The 10,483-nt window shown below is 59.6% G+C and overlaps 1 protein-coding gene across 1 annotated transcript in view; it reads left to right on the plus strand.

Moving 5' to 3' along the window:
• The first annotated feature begins 2,449 nt into the window (after nt 1–2,449).
• Nucleotides 2,450–10,483, plus strand: part of LOC104462505 (AP-1 complex subunit beta-1) — a 12,853-nt gene continuing 4,819 nt past the window's right edge. Inside the window, exons 1-8 of the mRNA XM_010074464.1 lie at nt 2,450–2,486; nt 3,483–3,588; nt 5,252–5,387; nt 6,152–6,397; nt 7,219–7,409; nt 7,909–8,130; nt 9,575–9,695; nt 9,903–9,998. Of these exons, the coding sequence (XP_010072766.1) occupies nt 2,450–2,486; nt 3,483–3,588; nt 5,252–5,387; nt 6,152–6,397; nt 7,219–7,409; nt 7,909–8,130; nt 9,575–9,695; nt 9,903–9,998 (1,155 nt within the window). The remainder of the gene's footprint in view (nt 2,487–3,482; nt 3,589–5,251; nt 5,388–6,151; nt 6,398–7,218; nt 7,410–7,908; nt 8,131–9,574; nt 9,696–9,902; nt 9,999–10,483) is intronic.

Consider the following 10,483-nt stretch of genomic DNA (forward strand, 5'->3'; position numbering starts at 1 on the left):
GTGAGTGCTGGGACATTTTTCCCAGCCTGGAAAGGAGCTTGGTGGGAATTGCTGGAGCCGGGGAAGCAAATGCCTGTGCTCAGCTCCTGGATCTTCCCTGCACGGCGAGCGCTTGCTGCCATCTCCCTGCCTGTGGATGAGCTCCCACTGCTGGGATTTCCTCGCCGGGTGCAGGGTGTGTAGCAAGGGCAGAGTATTTGCAACTCGCCGTAATGACTCGAAACAATCAGCTCCATCCAAACAGGATGATCGAGGCTCTTGCCTCCGGATCTGACACCCCCCATGTGCCCAAAATCCCTGGGAGCGGGGACCCTGCCCCATCTGTCCCTTTGCCCAGTTCACGCTGGACAAAGATGTGCGTGGAAGGAGACAGGGTACGGCCAGTTCCGCTCTGCAGTCCCTGAACCGATTCCTTCGCCCTCCTTAGAGCCGGAGGCAGGCAGCAGCGCTGGCCCCTGCCCAAGGGCTGCGCTCGGGGAATTCACCTTCAGCAGCTCCATCGCGTCCCAGGGCTGGCTGGGAGCCCTGCGTCCTCACCCTCGGTTAGCCGGGGGGTCACGGGCGGTGCGGGGTGCTGAGCACCCAGCTTGGGCGGGGTTCTGGACCCTTGCACGGCCCCTTGTCACCCTGCTGTTGTGTCGGGTCCGGTGCTGCCATGGGGGACGTTGGGGTGTCGGTGTGGGGAGCGAAGGGCGTGCCCTAATTCCAGAGCTGGGGCTGGAGGAGGAGGCAGGGGTTTGGTTTTTGGGGGCTGCTGTTGGCACTGCAGGGCTTAGGGGAGCGGGGGAGATGGGTGGATGACTCTGCCTCTGAGCTTCATGGGGTTTTGGATGGCTAAAGCCCGCTGTGGAGCCTGGGGAAGCTGCAGGGAAGCAGCGGGCGTGATTTATGTCTGGGAGCCGGCTGCAGAAATTCCCGGGCAGGGCTGGAGTTTGCTTTCCAGGCAGTTCTGCAGAGCTGGGCTGAGCGCGAGCCAGGGCGGCAGGATCGCCGGGACTGCAGTTGATACTCTTTCCTCCCTCTCTGGCAGGACGGGATCTGCAGAGAGCCACTGCGGCGCAGCCGGGAGCTCCCGCTGTTTGCTGGCGGGGGGAGGAAGGGTAATAAACCCCAGGTAACCGAGGCAGGGAGGAGAGTCCTGGCTCACACCAGGCTGCCCGGGAGGCGGTTTGCTCGTGGGACAGCATGGTGACAGGCTTGTCCCCTCTAACAGCATCAGGACCATGCTGTCAACACCCAAAGCAAGCCCTGAACCCATGCAAACCCTTTCTCTCAGACTGCCCACCAAGCTGGCTCAGGCTGCGGGCTCTGCTCAGCGGGCTCAGCCCCCAGATTTTATCCCAATTTTCTTTTTATCCCTGCTGAGGATCCCTGTCCAGCTTGGACAGGGAACAGAGGACGCAGTTTCTGTGGCCGCTCACAGGGCTTTGCTGCATTTGGCTTTCAAGCTGCTCATTTACATTTTAAAACCATTTGCAAGCTCTTTTTTTGTTTTTTTTTTTTCCCCACTTGGCTCTGCTTTCCGTGCTCCTCCCTGTCCAAAGCAGCAAGGCCACTGCGGGGTTTCAAGGTCGCTCCTCTGGTTTCTTCGCTGTTGGGTGAAACGACCGTTAAAGACAAAAATCCCTGCTGACCTTTAAAGAGGGCTCTCACTGCCGGCGCCTCGGGCTGCCTCAGCCTGCCGAGCCGTAAATCTGCCCTAAAATGCCTGAATTATATCATACAGCTTCGAGTGCTGGGCGGAACCTCCCGCCCGTTGCATTGCCAGCACGGCTGCCGGGGCAGGGATGGGTTCTGGAAGAGGCTCCGTCCGATCTCGCCACGTGCGTGGCCGGGCGCTGGCAGATCCGCATCCCCTTGCGCCAGCGTTGGGCTGAGCCCCGGGTTTCGCTCGGTTCCTCTTCCCAGCCCAGAGCTGTTCCCTGCGTGGGTGTGAGGGAGGACTTGGGGGAGGCAGAATTTTCCCTAGAAAAGCGTTTCTCAGCCTAGGAGACGCGAAGTCGGGGCGATCACTGATCCCTGTCTGTGGGGGCTGCCTGGCTCCGCGTGGGATGGGGCGAGCGGAGCGGCTGCTGGTGGGAGAAGCGAGTCAGGGCTGGAGCCTGGGCAGGGCTGAACGCTAGTGTCTTCAGCGTCTTCCTCCTCCTCCTCCTCCTTGGCATGCTCATTGGCAAACCGGCCAGTTCCCCGCTCCTCGGCAGACCCCGCGGTGTGCCGGCGTGGCTGTGAGGCGCTCGCCCTGCCCTGGTGAACGCACTCTGCTGGCAGCACCAAGAGCTTCTCCAGGCGCTTCATCTCCTTGTGCCTCCTCCCACGAGAGCCTAAACTCTTCCCCTCCCCTGGTCTTTCCTTCCCAGAACTCTCCATCGCGACCGCAGGAAGGAAGCTATCGTCCCTCAGCCCCTCTGGTCTGCCCCTCCTCGCAGGGACACGCTGCTCGCTGGAGACCATGACGGACTCCAAGTACTTCACCACCACCAAGAAAGGTAAGAGAAGGAGCAGGAGGGTCCCACGAGGTTTTATCCAAAACAATTGGGCTTTTCCTGCAGCGGTGTGAGCTGGGGAGGGCCAGCCCTGCTGCGGGAGGGAATGCCTCTGGTGGGGACACCCCGAGCCGGCGCGGGATGCTGCGCCTGACACCGTGCTCCTCGCTCCCATGCAGCTCCTGGGCTGCCGAGGGGTCAGAGCACCTCATCACCAGCCCCCCGACCCCGGACAAGGCTGTCGGCAGCCGGGTGATCGGCTTGAGCAGCTCAGGAGCGGCTGCGGGACACGACCGTCCCCGAGCTGCCCTGGGCTGGGACAGAAGCGCTGGGGACGTTCGGCTTAAGCTCTTTTCAGACCGAGGAATTAACATAGAGGAAAGCCGTGTGGCGGCGTCCTCTGCAATCTGCTCCCCCAGGGGTGACCAAAGAGCTCGGGATGGGAGCTGATGTCCTTGGGCTGGGCTGGGGGATTGCTGCCATGTGCAGAGTGGGATTTGGGAGCCGCCATCCCCTGCGTGGCCCTGAGCAGTTCCCAAAATCCGCCTGCGTTTGCCAGTGAGGGTGCCAGCCATCACGCGGGCTGCGGTGGGCTCACCGGGTCAGGGAGGGGCTCCCACAGCCGTGTGTGGGGCTGGGGCATCGCTGTGTGCTGTGATAACCACCCCCCAGCCAAAAATACCCAAAAAATAAACCCTGTGTCCTGCGCCTGGAGTGCGGGGTGCTGGCGCTTGTCACCCCTGCGGTGTCTCTGGTCCTTAAACCCCTCCCTGGGGCTCCTGTGGGGCTGGAGGTGCTGCGGGGAGGCACTGCCATGCTCGTCTCCGTTTTCACAGAGGAGAGCTGAGCCCTTTTGGGGGGTTAAATCCACCTTTTCCAGCTCCTGACACCCCGCAGCAGCTGGGTGGGAGCTGTGCTTGCCCTCCCCTGCGAGCAGCCCCCCCAGCCAAGGGGTGGGTGCCCCGTCGCCTCACCCCATCGCTCCCCCTTTTCCTCCAGGGGAGATATTTGAGCTGAAAGCCGAACTCAACAGTGACAAGAAGGAGAAGAAGAAGGAGGCCGTGAAGAAGGTGATAGCGTCCATGACCGTCGGCAAGGATGTCAGGTGCGTGGCGGTGCTGGGCTGGGGGTGCCCGGATGGTTTGTGGGCTCTCATTTTCCCCCATTGTCTCTGAGCGGGTTTCGTGCTGGTTTTTATCTCAGGTGAGGACCAAGCGAAGTCCTGGCTGCAGCTATACCCCCTGCTACGGGAGGAAAATGTTTAAGCGTGGCTGGCTGGCGGCGGGGGCTCGCCGGGCTTTGGGGGTAATCTGCCTGGAAGAGGATTGGTCTGGCCGCCAGATAAAATTGTTGGGATTATTGCTGCTTCCTTCAAGGGTTGCTAAAACCAAGCAGAAACCCCTCTGAGCCTTCACGGCAGAGGGTCGGTGTCTCTGCCGCGCTGTCGATCAGCCTTTTGTGGTTCAGTCCCAAAGGTCAGGCGGCTGCTTCTCCCTCTTCCTTTTTCCGCCCGGTTGAGCAGCATGTGGCCCCTCCGTCTCCTCCTGCCCTTCTTGGCATTACCCGCAACGTCAGCGCTTTGCTTTTTGTTCTAGAGGAGATGGAGGAAAACCGCAGCGTGAGCTCCTGTGTTTGGAGATCTGGGGTGTCCCCAGCTTCCCGAGCGCTTGCAGCAGTGGGTGACGCTCTGTCTTGGGGACACCGTGGGGAGGATGACACAAGGCGTGGCAGGGACTTGCCTGAGGCTGGTCACGCTCATCGATTGGAAAGGAAATATCAGCTGTGGCAGCCCATTTTTATTTTTCCTGCGTATTTTAGGCTGCAAGGAAGCAGTCTGGGAAGCTCACCCCAAACTGGGAGGTTCTGGGAAAGTCTGGTTTAGCCTGGGGGGAGCAGCAGAAAGGGGTGCTGGGAACAAAGTGCCGTAGCCTGGGCTTGGGATGCTCTGGGTGGGATCCCGTAAGCAGTGTCTGGGTTTGCGGCGGTGGAGGAGCTTCAAGATGCCAAGGGACATCTGTTGGGGTGGGGTAACGCCAGCGTTGGCCCTCTGAGCTTGACTGCCTCTCCTAAGGGGTTTAATCGTCTAATTGGGCTATTTGTGTCTTTAATGGTTTTTATTGTCTGCGGTGAAACAGCGTCTCTGGCATCCCACAGCTTCGGGGTGTTTAGTTCTGGCCAGGGTGGGGTTTGGGAAGGGAACCCCCAGCCCCAGGCAGGCAGCTCCAGTCCGTCCCAGCAGAGCCGTGTCCTGCCGCTGGGCTCGTCTGGGGCGCGGGGCTGTTCCTTACCCCCGCTCCTGTGGGTTTATTTCTCTGACGTGATGTTTCTAGTGTTGGACGTGGGGCGAGCGCTTGGCAGTTTGCAGCAGGAGAGGTTTAATGCCCACAACAGCAGAGGATGGTTTTGGTCGGGCTGTGCGGGAGGGCTTGTGCAGAAGGCCAGGGTGGAACGGCTCGTCACCGTCCCGTGATGGCAGGGTGATGTCACACCTCCCAAGGCAGTGGACGCGCACTGGAGCTGGGATACAGCAGAGCTGCGTGAGAGAGCTCAGTTTTGGTCCATCAGGGACCGTTTTGAGCGGCTCCTGATACAAATCCATAAAGGAAACCCCCATGGGATGGGTGATTGAGCCACATCTGCTGCAGGGTGGGCTCAGCTCTGGGGTCTCCTGGCTTTAGGAGCCATGGGGTGCCATCGACAGCGGCGTCTCCTTCCCTCGGCTCAGCATGGGCCGTATCCTGCCTTCACGGAGGTGCTTTGCCTTTCAGTGCTCTCTTCCCGGACGTGGTGAACTGCATGCAGACGGACAACCTGGAGCTGAAGAAGCTGGTGTACCTCTACCTGATGAACTACGCCAAGAGCCAGCCTGACATGGCCATCATGGCAGTCAACACCTTCGTCAAGGTGAGACGAGAGGGCCGCACGCCCCAGAGCCGCACGACCCAGCGGGTTGGTTCACCCCGCTTCCGTCCAAGGCCACCGTGCTGAGCTGCTGGGTACCCCGCTCCGGAGAGGGGAGCTTGGGCAGGTTTCCAAAGGCTCTTTCTTTGAGATTAGGGGCTCCCTGAGCTCTGGATAACAGAAAATTTGTCCAGTAATGCAAAAATCCACATTTTCTTGGCAGCTGTGCTGTGCTGCTTGCTCTGTCATTGTCACTTTGGCTGTGGGCAGCTCCCGTGATCAAACTGCTGTCATGTGAGTGTACGTGCCAGAGCCTCTGCAGCTGAGAAAGTTCCCGTGATCTTCCCGTCGGAGTTGGGAGCTGAAGAGCATGTTTGTTAGGAGCTGAGATATTGCCAAAGAGCTTTGGGAAAAGGCTAGGTGGGCGTTAGAGGGAGTTTTGGCTTTTTAGGAGTTAAAACCCCGCACAATAAATATTTCCCAGGCCAGGTGGCCATGGCTGCCTTCAGAAACTTGGTGTGAGTGATCAGATCCCTGGGGGTGTGTTTGGAGTGTCGGTATTCAAGCTCTGGGGGTGCCAGATTGCAGAACGAGAGCTCAAACCTCACTCTCGGGTGACTTGTTCTTGAGAGCCGAGTGTTAAAACCTCCAGACTTCAGCTACCCCAGTGAGAATGGAGATCCCAAAGCCACCTCTGACGCCTGCAATTCCAGGAGGAGGAGGAGGACCTGGCGATCTAACCTAACCTCCCTCTCTCGTCCCCACAGGACTGCGAGGACCCGAACCCCCTGATCCGGGCTCTGGCCGTGCGCACCATGGGCTGCATCCGCGTGGACAAGATCACGGAGTACCTCTGCGAGCCCCTGCGCAAGTGCCTGAAGGACGAGGACCCTTACGTGCGCAAGACGGCCGCCGTCTGCGTGGCCAAGCTCCACGACATCAACGCCCAGCTGGTGGAGGACCAGGGCTTCCTGGACACCCTCAAAGACCTCATCTCTGACTCCAACCCCATGGTGAGTATTTTTTGCCTCCTCCATTCTCTTGTCTCTTCATCTGAACGGCAGTCAATGCCGTCCCTTCACCCCGTGCTCCCCTTCGCTCTCTTTTTGGTCCTTAACAGCCCGCTTTTGGGGGCAGCAGCTTCTGACGGCTGCAGGCTCTGTTCCTTCTCCTGTAACCCTCTCTCCTGGATGGAAGGCTTCTCTGATTCCTTAGCAGCACATTATTAGTCTGCTCCCAATGTGGAGGACACTGCCCTGGCCAGCTCGGAGCAGGGCTGGTGGCAGAGAGGAGCTGATGCTCAGCTCTGACACCGTGGAGCTGGTGGCTCTTGCCTCCGGTGAGGGTTTCCGAGCAGCTGGGTTTGGCCAGTGTTACTCTCCGTGCCTTTCCCCAGGCAGGAGCGACTTGAAAGCCTGCTCTCCACAGGGTTTCTCTCCTCCCAGCCTTTCCTGCTCTTCAGATCTTGCCCCAGGCGTAGCAGCAAGAAAGCCAGGGGGCTCTGCAGAGCTGCCCGGGGATGGGGAGCAAGAGCCGGTTCCTCCCCACCAGGCGTGGGGCCAAAGCTGGCTCCTGCCGAACACATGTGAACTGTTGGGGGTGTGGCGTGGGCCGAGGGACCGCGTGGGCGTGGGCGGAGGGACCGTGCTGGTGGCGGTTGCTCATCTCCTGGTGGGGAGGAGAGGCTGGTGCCCAGATGTTGCTGGGCTGCGCAGTGCTGATAGCGAGGATGCAGCTCATCCGCTTCCACCAGCTTCCCCCCAGGCTGTTGAACCATGTTTGGTGCCACCTCATGCTTGTTGTCCCCTATCACCTGCCCTGTCCCCTCTGGCAGGTGGTGGCCAACGCAGTCGCGGCTCTGTCGGAAATCGCTGAGTCCCCCCCGAGCAGCAACCTCCTGGACCTCAACCCCCAATCCATCAACAAGCTGCTCACGGCCCTGAACGAGTGCACGGAGTGGGGCCAGATCTTCATCCTCGACTGCCTGGCCAACTACATGCCCAAGGACGACCGGGAAGCCCAGAGGTGAGCAAGGCTCCGGGTGCTGCTGGGGCACCACGGCCCGGCTGGAGAGGGGAGGGGGACGGGCGGGTACCGACACTGCCCCTTCTCCAAACATCTTCATCCTCCTGACCCTCAGCGTCCTGCTGTGGGAGGTGGGAGAGCGGGTGGCTGCCGGCCACCGTGCCTTGGGCACAGCCATCTGGGTACTGCCAGGGTCCTGTATGAGCCCTGTCCCGGCACGGGATTTGTGCTTCTTGAGCTGCTTCAAAATGTGGGAGGGGAGGACAGGCAGTAGGGAGCTCAGAAAGGGTCACGCCAACAGGGTTGGGTAAAAGCTGTGAAATAACCATTGTCGGGAGATCTAAGAGGCAATTCAGCATCTCTTGGGAAGATCTCGAGCGCTGCTGCAAACTCTGCCAGTGCCTTGTTCTTTGTCGGTGCTGGCAGCGATATTTAAGCAGGGAGACAGGCTGTGATCGTTTTCTTTCCCTTCTTCCCCCTCGCCCCCCACCACCTCCAGCATTTGCGAGCGGGTGACGCCCCGGCTGTCACACGCCAACTCGGCGGTGGTGCTCTCGGCGGTGAAGGTGCTGATGAAGTTCATGGAGATGCTGTCGAAGGACCTGGATTATTATGGCACCCTGCTGAAGAAGCTGGCCCCGCCGCTGGTCACTCTGCTCTCCGCGGAGCCCGAGCTGCAGTACGTGGCTCTGCGCAACATTAACCTCATCGTGCAGAAGAGGTGGGTGCCCCGGCACGGCAGGAGGGACGGCCTGGCTTGGGATTTCCCTCTTCTCTGCAGCTCTGCTTCCCAACACTTCAAACCCTCGGGCTGCAGAGGTGTCAGGGATTTGCTGACACAACCCATTATGTGGGGTTTTTTTTTCTCTACTAGTTAAAATCCAAGGGCTGAGCGCAGAGGTGGGTGAGGCAGTGAGCAGGGAGCTAAGCTGGGATCTCCAGAAGGGATTTGTTTTAATTTGTTGTTTATTTGGGGGAGCAAAGGATGGAAAGGCCAAAAGCTGAGACTTTGGGTTAGTCATTAGCTGTCTAGCAAGGAGTTTCTGTGCTATCAGCTTGTTTTTCTGCAGTCGTCCTCTTCGAATAAGTGCTGAGAATCCTTTTGTCCCTTTGCTGATCTAAAATTGCTGGTGGGCAGGACGTGTCCGAGAAGAGGTGGCCAGCTGGAGAGCCCTGCTCCGCGGTGACAGCCACAATCAGATGATTTATTGTCCCACCAGCTATCGCCGTGGTTGTCTATTAAAAATAGCGGCAATTTCTGGGAGAAGTGGAAAGCAATTAGCATCCCTGGGAGCGGGGATGAGGAAGGCAGGCTGGCTCCTTGGAGCTGGCCCTGGCCCATCTCTTTCCCAGCTTCGAGCGAGGATGAGCTGGTGAGGAAGGAGCTGGCCCTGGCCCATCTCTTTCCCAGTTTCGAGCGAGGATGAGCTGGTGAGGAAGGTCCAGCCTAGCCCTGGGGTCTGGGTTTGCATCCCGGCTCCCCCCGGGATGTCCCTCCCGACCTTGGCAGGACAAACGGCCCCTGTTGCCTCGCGTCTGGTCTTGGTTTGCGGCAAGGTTGGGCTCTGTCCCCTGTGTGAAGGGGAGCCAAGGGACAGAGTCCTGGGGGGTATAATCACGGGATCTGGGATTTCTCAGCATTGAACCCCAAACCTTGTGCTTGTGGCCACAGAGCCTCGTCCTCCTGGCCCGGAGCTGCTGCTCTTTGGCTCTGGGTTTCCCCATTTTACGTCCTTGAGCATTCCCCAGCTCCCACTGTGGGCAAGGAGCGATGATTCGTGCCTGTAGCACTGGAGTGATGGATTTCCACAGACTCGGGGCATTCACTGGCTGCGGGGTCGGGTAGGGAGCGATGATTCGTGCCCGTAGCACTGGAGTGATGGATTTCCACGGACTCGGGGCATTCACTTGCTGCGGGGTCGGGTGAATGAACCCCCACCCGTCTCCTGACCGGTGGGCAGCTTTCTGGGGAGGACAGCTCCCTTTCTGCGCTTTGCAGAGCTCAGATCTTGCTTCCGCCACTGGAGAAATCATCCCATCGCAGTATCTGATGTCCAGAAAGCTCTGAAGAAAACCACGGTTTCTGGAAGATCTTTGACGTCTCTTTGTCATTGAAGGAATGGAGCGTGTCTCTCCCCTAATCGCTGCCTCTCGTTGTCCTCCAGGCCTGAGATCCTGAAGCACGAGATGAAGGTGTTCTTTGTGAAGTACAACGACCCCATCTACGTCAAACTGGAGAAACTGGACATCATGATCCGCCTGGCTTCCCAGGCCAACATTGCCCAGGTCCGGCTCTGCCTGAGCGTGCTGGTGGGGCACCACGGGGGTTGTGTGGGGGGCTCCAGCCCTGCAGGGGGGGAATTCCCCCCAGAAATCCTTACCCCAGCTTTGCAGGAGCAGCCGTACCCCCCAGTCTGCTTCTGCGGGGTCACTGTCCCCCTTTTCTGGTGGCTTTTGTTGCGCTGGGGCTCTGACGGTGGTGTCCCCGGGTAGGTGCTGGCAGAGCTGAAGGAATACGCCACGGAGGTGGACGTGGACTTCGTGAGGAAGGCGGTGCGAGCCATCGGCCGCTGCGCGATCAAGGTGGAGGTGAGGGCTGGGGGTCGTTTTGGGGTGGCCACTGCGGTTGGGCACGGCATCGCTCTCCAGTGCATCTTGGATGAGCCAAGGGATGTCCCACCCCAGGAGTTAGCCCTGCCCTGATGAGCTAGAGCCATCCTGGGCCAAGGGACGAGCCATGGTTGTTCCCTGGGCACGTACGGAGGGTGTTTCATCCCTCACCTTTTGCTGCTGGAGCTGTTTTAGGGTCCCTGCTGCCCTGTGCCCCGTTGATGCCTCCAGCTGTGCCTGATGTGCTCATGCAGCGGATGATCCGAGCAGCTTGTCCGGGGGCTGGGAGGGAGCTCGTCCTTTAGAATCAGAGAATCATTAAGGTTGGAAAAGACTTCCAGGATCATCAAGTCCAACTATCAACCCACACCACCCAGCCCACTAACCCATGTCCCCAAGCACCACATCTACACATTTCTTGACCCCCTCCAGGGATGGTGACTCCACCACTGCCCTGGGCAGCC

This window comes from Pterocles gutturalis, unplaced genomic scaffold, assembly GCF_000699245.1.
Source record: "Pterocles gutturalis isolate BGI_N339 unplaced genomic scaffold, ASM69924v1 scaffold21827, whole genome shotgun sequence".
NCBI lineage: Eukaryota > Metazoa > Chordata > Aves > Pterocliformes > Pteroclidae > Pterocles > Pterocles gutturalis.